This window comes from Mus musculus, chromosome 2 (genome assembly GCF_000001635.26).
Source record: "Mus musculus strain C57BL/6J chromosome 2, GRCm38.p6 C57BL/6J".
NCBI classification, from domain to species: domain Eukaryota; kingdom Metazoa; phylum Chordata; class Mammalia; order Rodentia; family Muridae; genus Mus; species Mus musculus.
In genome coordinates this window covers 165,430,138-165,441,565 of record NC_000068.7, presented here as the reverse complement: position 1 = coordinate 165,441,565, position 11,428 = coordinate 165,430,138, and the positions used below count along the sequence as shown (strand labels likewise).

General features: G+C 50.1%; 1 protein-coding gene across 1 annotated transcript in view; it reads left to right on the top strand.

Moving 5' to 3' along the window:
• Slc13a3 (solute carrier family 13 (sodium-dependent dicarboxylate transporter), member 3) overlaps nt 1-11,428 on the top strand; it is a 67,903-nt gene that overhangs the window by 31,632 nt on the left and 24,843 nt on the right. The window contains exons 4-6 of the mRNA NM_054055.2: nt 4,218-4,284; nt 7,350-7,529; nt 11,233-11,358. Coding sequence (NP_473396.1) covers nt 4,218-4,284; nt 7,350-7,529; nt 11,233-11,358 — 373 coding nt within the window. The remainder of the gene's footprint in view (nt 1-4,217; nt 4,285-7,349; nt 7,530-11,232; nt 11,359-11,428) is intronic.

Sequence of the window (11,428 nt, the reverse complement as noted above, 5' to 3'; positions counted from 1 at the left end):
AGATGGGGAGATAGAGGCTCACAAAGGCAAAATGTTTTGCCCAGAGGAATGTGGTAAGCAAGAAGAGGCAGAGCTCTGAGCACATGAACAGATGGGAGCACCGGACAAGACCCCCAGGAGGTCCTCCACCTTGCAGGGAGTCCCTGCCACCTCTCCTTCTAGTTTTGCTAATGTTGTCTGAAGGTTCTGTGGCATTTTGTCATTATTAATGAGGGGGTGCTGTTCTAACCCAGGCTTCAGGCAAGGAGAGTCTCTCAAGGCTGTGTTCCCCGGAATCCCTCAACCAGCAAGGTGTTTGCCTAGCTTTGAGAACTCTCTGTCTTTCCCTGTCTGGAAGAAGCCACCCTTAAGTTGTAGTTAGAGCGGCCAGAGCGCCCATTCAGGTTGAGATAATCGGCTCTCTCCTTCACCCTGCTTGTCAGCTGCCTCCTGAGATTCTCCAATCTTGAAAGCCAGGACTTTCCTGCGCATGGCCTGTGACACGCATGGAACGGGAGTCTGCCATGGAGGAAGGGGCTGGTGTGTGGCAGTTATGGTGGCTCATGCCTGTAATTCCGATATCTAAAAGGCCGAGAAAGGGAACTGTCACATGCAAAGGCAGCCAGGGCCACATGGCAAGGTCCTGTCTCAAAAACAAAAACAAAAACACCACCAGTCTGCGGCGATGGTTCAGTGTGGATCCACAGCGCTCTGGTGAAAAGTGAGGCAAGCCATACACGCCTATGCTCCCCATTGCTGGGGAGGAAGGGACAGCAGGGTCCCTGGAGTTCCACGGCCAGGCCAGCCAGAGCTTCAGCTTCAGGGAGAGACTGTCTCAAAAACCTAAGGTGGAGCATGATATAGACATCTAAAGTCAGTGCTTCTAGTCTCTAAACCTGTGCACACACAGGAACATGCACACACACACACACACACACACACACACACACACACACACACAGAACTCAAAGACATCAGCGACAAACAAAAGCACATTCTATAGTTGGCAGGGTAGGCAACAAGACCCTCTCTGCCTTTCTCCGTGTTCCCTTCCCACCCTGGGAGAGGGTCCATGGGGTCATCTATCTGCTGTCTGTCATCTGTCTCTAAGCTCAAGAAGGACTGAGTCACTCTTATTCATCATGTGAATGACATTAGTGGGTGCAGTCTTGGGTCTTAGAGCACTACCTGGCACATAGTAGGTGCACATAGGTAATGAGCAAGCAAAGGAACAGACCAGTTAGCATCTGTGTAAGCCTTCTGTTTCCCTCTTCGTCCAGTGGAGAGAAAAGTACTTAATTGCAGGCTATGGGCTATGTTGGATGAATTCTATTCACTAAACTGCCTAATGTGGGGGTGTCTGGCCCTCCATGGGGTGCTCTCTGCCTACCTCAACAGGCTAGCTCTTTCCTGAGGCAAATCCAAGAGGTTGCACCGAGGAGTTGGAATAGTCATTAGTCCTGTGCCAGACCTACTAGGTGTCTGGTAAGTGCCCTGGACACACGGTGAGAGTTACAGTGGGGGCTAGCAGTTCTGGGTAAATCCTCAGTCCTAGTTACTGTATAGGCCTGGCTTGGCCACGAACCCACTGGATCCCCTGTGTCCCCAGCCTTGACCTGCCTCTCCAGGCCTCATTTTTCAAACGCAGAGGATGACTGACTCCGTGGCTGGTGGGGGCTGTGTGGTGGCACGCATGCAGATTCCAGCTCTCCCACGCAGTGTATACCCAAGGCTTGTTGTCTGCGCAGCCCTTACATAAGCACCATGCTCTGGGTTGACCTATGGCTCCAGGACCCAGCAAAGGCACCCTAGAGACTTTGCCCCACAAACCTGTTTCCATTCCACCTCTAAAGCCACTTGGGTCACGGGGACATCGTGGGATAGCCAGAGTAAATTGGGAGCAAGGAACACTCACCTCCGTTTTCCTGTTTTCCAGTTTCACCTTCGCCACCACCACCACCACCACCACCACCACCACCACCACCAGGCAAAGTCCACCACCACCACCATCAAAACTAGTGCCCAATAGAGAACATCTTGACACCAATATGAGCCCCGACCCCTACCCACAGGTGCACATACCATGCCCCTCATGCCTAGAACCACACACAGTCTCATATGGGGTTCCCCAGCTCTGGTGTAGGCAGTGAGCAGCCTGGCTCCACATGGGACCCACTGAGGTACACATTGCCACCACCAGGGCCAGAAGACACTGCAAGCCTCAGTTTCCCTTCTGTGACTTCAGACTTGTTGCTCTCAACTCCCGACTACACAAAAGAATCTCCTGCCAGGTTTGTCAAAACTACTAGAACCCTGCTTACTACAGAGCCCCTACAGACCTCTGGGTAGGACTCACACCCAAGGCCATCCCTGAAGCTGGGGAGTTCTGCCCCTGGTACTGGCAAGCTCTGCCAATGTCTGATGTTGTCCCAGATACCTGGGGCCCAGTGGGAAAGATACCGGACAAGCTTGAGATGGTGAGGGTCAGTGGTCACTGGGTCAGAGGTCTTCCTCTGGGGAGTGACTCCTTCCACCCCCTGCCCCACCCCCATCTGTATGTTATTAACAGCCTCTGTCTTCTGCCTCAGTGCCTTGGGCTCTGGCCTCATGCGCTGCATGTGGACGTGCGTCCCATTGCCCTAGCCGTGAGCTGTTCAACAGTCTAGGGGGAGTGGACCGGGCCTTTTGCCTGAGACCCCAGGACGCAGCAGAAGTGATGCTGTCAGACACCATAAAGTCTTGCTCTCCTTTGCTACCAGCAAGACAACAATAGCCTAGAGGAAGGAAGGGTGTCCCCAGGCTCGTGGCAGTAGGCAGGACTAAGAGAGGCTAAGACTAGAGCCAGACCTTCCCTCCCAGTGCACAGGGCTGACTGTGTGTCCTGATGTCCAGAAGGACACTCCATGTATGTGTTCAGGATGTGTTTGTGTCCCTGGCGAGGGGGGCGGGGGGAGAGGGTGAGAGAGGAGAGACCTCCAGCCCCACTAGCTTCCCTTGACATGCAGCACTTTCCTTCTCAGGACCTCCCACACATCCCTCCAAGGTGACAATGTTCCCTCCCATCCGGGTTCCATCCAGAGTCAGCCAGACTCTCCAGGGCGATGTCTCCTTCTTAACCTGTGCTGTGTGTCCTGTGACACCTGCCCACCCACTTGACATACTATGCTTGTTTATCTTGAGCTGGACAGCAGGACCCGTGATGAGTCTCCTGTCTCATCAGTGATTGCTGGGTACACAAGAGACCCAAAGAGATTCTGTGCTTGGCCCATTTTGTAAAATTTGCATGCCTGAGTCCCAGTCCTTCATTCCCAGTGGCAGTGAGGTCTTGATTTCAACAGAGCTTGGTCAACCTCAGTGTCTCTATGATCACCGGTGTGGCCTAGCCACCGCCCCGTCCATCCAAGCCTCTAACTGCAGAATATAACTCCACAGAGCATTTCTGTCACCTCTGGCTTTCTGTACCCTTTAACGCTTCCCGCCTTGCCACTGTTCCAGCATGCCTGATTTCCTCAGCTCTGCCAGCTTCTCCTACCACAGGGCCTTTGCACTTGATGCTCCTATTTCCTGGGCCTTTTGCTATGGAGCTCTGTAGGGCTGGCCACTGTCATACTGCAGACTTGATGGAATGTCATCAGCTCAAGTGGCATGACATCAATGGTACTTGGCTGTCACTTTCTCTTCCCTTGCCTGGTTGTGTTTCCTCTATAACATTCATCGCCACCTGAAATTGTCATTATTTTATTCTTATCTGTCTCCTAATCTAGAATACAGTCTCCAAGGGGGAAGGGGCCTTGTTCTGTGTTCTGCATTGTGTCAGTGGCTGTGTTTTGTTTGAACAGAGAATGAATGAATGAATGAATGAATGAATGAATGAATACCATTACTCACATTGCTCATGTTTCCTTTAGAAAATGGTCCCTCAGGCCAGCCTTGGATTGTGTTAGGGGTTGTCAGTCAGCCTAGTGTCACCACCCCCGAACTGATGATGGGGTGAAGTGTGGAATGCAGAGTTGTGACCTTTATATCCCCCCTCCCATTCCCCTCTACTGCTTTTTCCTTCCCTCCCTCCCTCCCTCCCCTCCTCCCCGTCCCTTTGCTGTGTCTTGACCTGCCTCATTTTTTTCTTCAGTGAATAGCATCTTGGCAGTGAAACCTTGTTCCTGACTGGCTGCACAGGAATCAGAAACTTCCCATTAGTCCCCTTTGCATTCACCAATGTGCCTCCTCTTTTCTCCCAGCTGCTGTGCAGGGAAATGGACTGCGAACAGTGCCCACGGAGATGCAGTTTCTTGCCAGTTCGGAAGGGTAAGCTCTGGCCTCATTCCTGGGGAATCCCGAGCTTGAGTCAAGGGGATGAGTGACTGAGTGAGGCCCCAGCCCCACCAGCCCCCAGTTCTCTCCAGATGATCCAGAGTTTGCCCTTCACCCCTGTGGATCAGCTGAGGCCCCTTCTTTTTAGAAAGCAGCCAGTAGCCAGGTGTAGATATACACACCTGTAATCACAGCCATTTGAAGACTAAGGGAGGATGAAGAGTTGGAGGTTAGCCTGGGATACATAGCAAGAGTCTATCTTGAAACTTTTAATTATATCAAGCTAAGAGGCATCCATGGTGGGTTATAAACACAAAGATGAGTTTGATCTCAGAATCCAGAAATAAAGAGGGAAGGAGGGAGGGGGAGAGAGAGGGAGGGAGGGGGGAGAGAGGGAGAGGGAGGGGAGAGAGGGAGGGAGGGAGGGAGGGAGGGAGGGAGGGAGGGAGGGGGAAGGAAGAAGGAAGGAAGGAAGGAAGGAAGGAAGGAAGGAAGGAAGGAAGGAAGGAAGGAAGGAAGGAAGGAAGGAGGAAGGAAAGGAAGGAAAAATGGCAAGTGTCATGGCCACAGGGAGATTACTGGAACTCGCTAGCCAACCAACCTTCTTGGTGAGTGAGTTCAGGCCAATGAGAGATGCCACTCACAAACAATGGACACCACCTGAGGATGACTCTCAAGGCTGACTTCTGGTCTCCACAGGCACACATGCACATACAAGCAAACATGTGTATCGTGGCAAAAACATGGACATATAAGCACACTGATGCTCTCCTGTGTTCCTCCTCTCAAGAGGCAAGCAACAAGACCCCAGCCTGGGAAGACCCTCAGGCATTAGCCTCCTGCTAGTCCATAGCTGCCCCCCTCGTGTGTGTGTGTGTGTGTGTGTGTGTGTGTGTGTGTGTGTGTGTACAGCCACAGCACACATGTGGAGGTCAGAGGACAACTTTCAGGAAATCAGGTCTTTCCTTCTACCATGTGGGTCAGAGGGATCAAACTCAGGTCATTTTAGCTTTGAAGATGAGTTTTCAAATATGGTTTAGAAAGTGCCTGCTTACCCAGGGCCAGTAACTTCACTTTCATTTTACTGTGAGAGGCCAATCCAGGGCTTTATGTGTGTTAGGCAAGCCCGTTGAGTCACGTGCCCGGCTTACAATTTCTTTTGGTGGGTTGGTTGTGTTTTGCTTTTTGAGACAGAGTTTTCTGTGCAGTCTTCTCTGTTCTGGAATGTTCTGGAATTCTCTGTAGTCCAGGAAGGCCTTGAACTCAGGGGATCCATCCACCTCTGTCTCCCAAGTACTTGGATTAAAAGAGTGCATCACCACTACCCTGTGCAATTTTTTAAATCTTCATGTCTTTTTTCTTTTCCTGACTTATTGAGAAATAACTGACAAACATCAAGATGTTTCTGTGACACGTGTATGTGGTTGAGATACCTGTATGTGGTGAACTGATCGCCTTAGTCATGGCGGGTTAGCATACCCCTCACTTCACACCCTGTGCATACAATTCCTAATTCCAGATACATATAAGCACTTTATAGCAGCCCTAGACAGGAAGTAGAACGCTTGAGGGATGGGAGGTAGTTCAGTCTGTAAAGTGGTCCTTATGCAAGCCGGAAGCTGTGAGTTCAAATCCCCAGAATCCAAATAAGAAAAGCCAGACATTGCAGTGTGGACCCATAACCCCAGAACTGGGGAATGGAAATGAACAGCTCCTGAGATAAACTAGTGAGCCAGTACAGCAGAATCATAGCCTCTGATTTTCAGACAGGCAGCTCTCACTATAGATTCCAAGCTGACCTCAAACTCAGGATTCTCGCCTCTGCCTCTGCCTCTGCCTCTGCCTCTGCCTCTGCCTCTGCCTCTGCCTCTGCCTCTGCCTCTGCCTCTGCCTCTGCCTCTGCCTCCTCTGCCTCTGCCTCCTCTGCCTCTGCCTCTGCCTCCTCTGCCTCTGCCTCCTCTGCCTCTGCCTCTGCCTCTGCCTCTGCCTCTGCCTCTGCCTCTGCCTCTGCCTCTGCCTCTGCCTCTGCCTCTGCCTCTGCCTCTGCCTCTGCCTCTGCCTCCAGAGCACCGGAATTGCAGGCCATGCCATCTCTGGCTTCTTCACAGTCTCTCAAAGAAGCAACTAGTAACTCTTTGCTTCATTCTTTGCCAAATTGTATAAGGAAAATAATACAAAACAAAATTCAAAGAAGATATAAAAGCAGGGAAACACGATGGTTCTGTTCCCAGGCAAAGAAGTAAAGCACGATTGTGTATACCATTGTACATCCCCAAGACACAGCATTACAGGAATATTTTTACAACAAAGTCCAGGCAATGATATCAGCTGTCTATCATGAGATTGTTGACACAGACACTTAACAAATAGCTCTCAAGTCACCCACTTACTTTTATTTTACTTTCTAAATTACATTCTTTTTGTGGGTGGGGATAGGGTTTCGAGACAGCCTTGGCTGTCCTGGAACTCACTCTGTAGACCAGGTTGGACTTGAACTCAGAAATCTGCCTGCCTCTGCCTACCAAGTGCTGGGATTAAAGGTGTGTACCACCACTGCCTGGCTTTAAATTACATTCTTACATTTAAATTTTGCCTGAGTTTGTGTGCATGCATGTCTGAGTGTTCATGCCATGCACATGTGTGGAGGTCAGAGAGCAACTTGTAGGAGTCTGGTCTCTCCCACCACCATGTTAGGTCCAGAGGCCTTTATCTGATGAGCCATCTCACTAGCCCCCAAATGACTCAATTTAACAGTTGCACATCTGTCCCGTCCAGAAAAGGACTCTGTATGTAGCTGATTTCCCTTGGATGGACAGTTCCGTTTTCCTTGAGTGAGACCATCTTTAATGCCACGGTGCACCCTGCTACCTACTGTGCTGTTTACCTCAATGTTTCCTTGAGGTAAATTCTTTGAGTAGATTGTCTGAGCTGAAGGTTTTCAGGGCCCATGCCAGGTTTGAGTCTAGGAAAAATCCTGAAGCCACACACAGAGCCTGAGGTGGCTGGCCCCTCCTGGAGCCGGAGGCTCTGCGCTCTGAGTTGTCTCTCTCGGGTCATAGAGGTCACACTGAGGATGCAGAGGCCCCGATGGAGCTGCCTGATGACTCCAAGGAGGAGGAACACCGCAGAAACATCTGGAAGGGCTTCCTCATTTCCATTCCTTACTCTGCCAGCATTGGGGGCACTGCCACCCTCACGGGCACCGCCCCCAACCTCATCCTGCTCGGCCAGCTCAAGAGGTGAGTGAGGGGCTGGGGGGAGGGCTCAGTGGGTGAAGGAAGGTCTTGCTGTGCAAGCCTGAGGAACTGTGTCTGGATCCCCAGCACCTACCTAAGAGTGAGGTGTGGTGACACAGGTCTGTGACCTCAGCTCTGGGAAGGCAGGGACAGATGGACCCCTGGGGACTCACTGGCCAGTGGAGTCAATGAGCTGCAGGTTCGTTGAGAGGTCCTGCCTTAGACAGTAAAGTGGAGAGTGACTGAGGAGGACACTCAGCATCGACAGCCTGGGCTACTTGAGGCTCTGTCTCAAAACACAAAACAAACAAAGCCAAATGAACGTATGCTACACATGGGGCAGAAAGAAAACAAAACAAGTCGGGGTACAGAAGGGACAAGACTGGGCCCTGTGGTGATACATCAGTCGGGGACACCTGTTGGCTGAGCTGATGTGTGAGATCTAGAATGGGGCTGTGACCTCAGAAGCTGAAAGAGCACTTCAGAAGGAGCAGAGGCCCTGAGGGGTGACTGCCCTTGGGAGTCTCGGGGAGCAGCAAGACCAGGGAGAGAGGGTGGGGGTACCCTTGTAGTCTGAGGCAGGTATCTCACAAGTTAGACACTAGCAAGACATCATCTCAAAGACAAACAAGTCAACGATTCTTAAAAAGAATAGGGGGCTAGTAGGTTATAAGCATAGCATGTGAACCCCAACAAGTAAGAGAGCGAGACCCTGAGAGATCAGAGCATTGGGATGTAAACTCAGATCTTAGCTGGAGGCCTTGGCCCAAGGCAGGAACGAGGCCAGAGGAGGCTTCCAGCTCTGAGCAGGCTCCTGCGGGGAAGTCCTTCTGCCAGAAGGGAGGGTCTCTAGACACTGACCCCAGGCCTAAAACAGAAGAGAAGGGCTCCAGTGGGTGCTTCACTCCGACAGGCTCTGGTGTGTAAATCATATTTTAGGGTTCTCTATAACTTTTAGATTCCGGGATTCCAAGCAGCTAGGTCCCTGGAGTTGCTCTGTTGCCCCTCATTATGTCTATTTGTATGATTTGCACAAAAGAAAATGTAAACATTTGGCAAACAGCACTAAAAAGATCTAGTCACTCAGTATGGCTGCTGAGGCTGCCCACCAACTACACCCAGTGCTCAGCCAGAGCCTGAGAGACAGGTGGTGGTGGTGGTGGTTGCGGTGGCAGTGGTGATGGTGGTGGCTGGGGAGGCACAGGTCATTTCTCACGTGCAGTCATGAGACTGAAGGGATACTTAGGCATCACCAGCCCAGTGAAACGCTCTCTGCCTAAGCATGAGGACCCGAGTTCGATCCTCAGCTCCCAGGTAAAAATCCAGATGTGATGGTGTACATCTGTCATCCTGGCACTGGGAGGCAGAGACAGGAGGGTCTCTTGGGCTCACTGAGCCCTCACCAGGACCTGGGAGACTGGAATGGCTATGGCGAGCTGCTCTTTACAAATGCCTTTTACTGGTGTTTCTCGTGACAAAATGAATCATGCACACTATAAACTCTTAGAAAATGTAGAAAAATTTAAAAAATTAAACTCGTTGAGTCTCACTGACAGCAGGCTTCCTTCTAGTCCTTTCTATGTATGAGTGTGTGTGTATATGTGTATATATGTGTGTGAATATATATACATATGTATATATGTTTGTGTATGTTTCTATTTAATATTATTTTTGCTATACTGTTTGCACACTTTTATAGTCTGGTTTTTATCATTAAAATGTTACAGAAAAGTATACACTTCTAAAGGCTCTAAGTGATCCTATCTTGGGCATTATATTTAATCAATTGTGGCATCTTAATTATTTCCTTTTAGTATCATTTTGATATTAGGAATTTATGCAACTTGCTCTATATCTGCTAATGCATTAATATATCCTTCATCATTTTACTATATTTGCTAATGCATAAATATTAATATATCCTTCACTATTTTACTATATCTGCTAATGCATTAATATTAATATATCCTTCACTATTTTACTATATCTGCTAATGCATTAATATTAATATATCCTTCACTATTTTACTATATCTGCTAATGCATTAATATTAATATATCCTTCACTATTTTACTCCTTCTCTTGTCTACTTACAACGCATACATTTTTATTGTAGGAAATCAGACAGTAGAATCTCGCTCTCTGGTTATTGATATTTCTATTAGTTTACCAGACAATGGCTACTCCTGTTTTGTTTTGTCTTGTTTATTTATTTATAACTGGCTACTGTAGTACTGTGTCCATATTCTTTTATCTGCATCATTTTATAACATTTTTTCTTTCCAATCTAATAACACATTTTTGTTTTGTTTTATCTTGTTTTTGGCTGTTCTTTCTTCTTCTTTCTTTTTTTCTTCGTCTTTATTTTATGTGAGTACTCTGTCACTCTCTTCAAACACACCAGAAGAGGGCGCCAGATCCTATTACAAATGGTTGTGAGCCACCACATGGTTGATGGGAATTGAACTCAGGGCCTCTGGAAGAGCAGTCAGTGCCCTTAACCACTGAGCAATCTCACCAGCCCCTGGCTGTCCTTCCTTCCTTCCTTCCTTCCTTCCTTCCTTCCTTCCTTCCTTCCTTCCTTCCTTCCTTCCGTCCTTCCTTCCTTCCTTCCTTCCTTCTTCCCTCCCTCCCTCCCTCCCTCCCTCTCTCCCTCTCTCCCTCCCTCCCTCTTTGTTTCTCTCTATATATATTTCTTTCTTTTTCACTTATGTTTGTGACAGTGCCTCACTCCATAGCTCTGGCTGGCCTAGAATTCACTGTATAGACCAGGCTGGCCTTGAACTCACAGATATCCACCTGCCTCTGCCTCTGCCTCTGCCTCTGCCTCTGCCTCTGCCTCTGCCTCTGCCTCTGCCTCTGCCTCTGCCTCTGCCTCTGCCTCTGCCTCTGCCTCTGCCTCTGCCTCTGCCTCTGCCTCTGCCTCTGCCTCTGCCTCTGCCTCTCTGCCTCTGCCTCTGCCTCTGCCTCTGCCTCTGCCTCTGCCTCTGCCTCTGCCTCTGCCTCTGCCTCTGCCTCTGCCTCTGCCTCTGCCTCTGCCTCTGCCTCTGCCTCTGCCTCTGCCTCTGCCTCTGCCTCTGCCTCCTCTGCCTCTGCCTCTGCCTCTGCCTCCTCTGCCTCTGCCTCAGCCTCTGCCTCTGCCTCTGCCTCTGCCTCTGCCTCTGCCTCTGCCTCTGCCTCTGCCTCTGCCTCTGCCTCTGCCTCTGCCTCTGCCTCTGCCTCTGCCTCCTGAGTGTTAGGATTAAAGAAGTTCACCTCCAGGTTCCACTCAAGATGTGGGAAGATTCACAAGAAACATTTGAAAGAGATGCCAGCTCTTAAACTCAGTGTAATTCAAGTGAGGCTCAGAGCTGGGCTGGCTCACCGGCTCCTGAGTGGTGACCCTACATAATTCCAAGTGAAGTTCATAACTGGGCTGGGCACACTCTCTCATGAATGCTGACCAATGGACCCTGAGTTTGCCATAGTCCAACTTGGCCACATCACTGTCTGGCCCCTTTGGGGCACAGATCACCTGTGGTTCCACTGAGTCAAAGCCCACTCCTCTCCCCAAGAAGGAAAGGTGCCTTCTGTCTAGGGGGAAGGATCTTCCCTTCCTACGCCCCCAGGGCCCTTGAGTCTTTCTCTGCCCTGGCCCCTTGGAGGCCTCATGCCTTGGCCCTGATGGTCCTGTCTGATGGCTGCCCTCCCTTTCCTCTGTTCCCAGTTTCTTCCCACAGTGTGATGTGGTGAATTTTGGCTCCTGGTTCATCTTCGCCTTCCCTCTCATGCTGTTGTTCCTACTGGTGGGCTGGCTCTGGATCTCCTTCCTCTATGGTGGAATGAGCTGGAGGTATGTGGAACTTTCAAGAGGGCTGGGGGACATGCCCAGGCTTCCTTGCCAAGCCCCACATGTTGCCCTT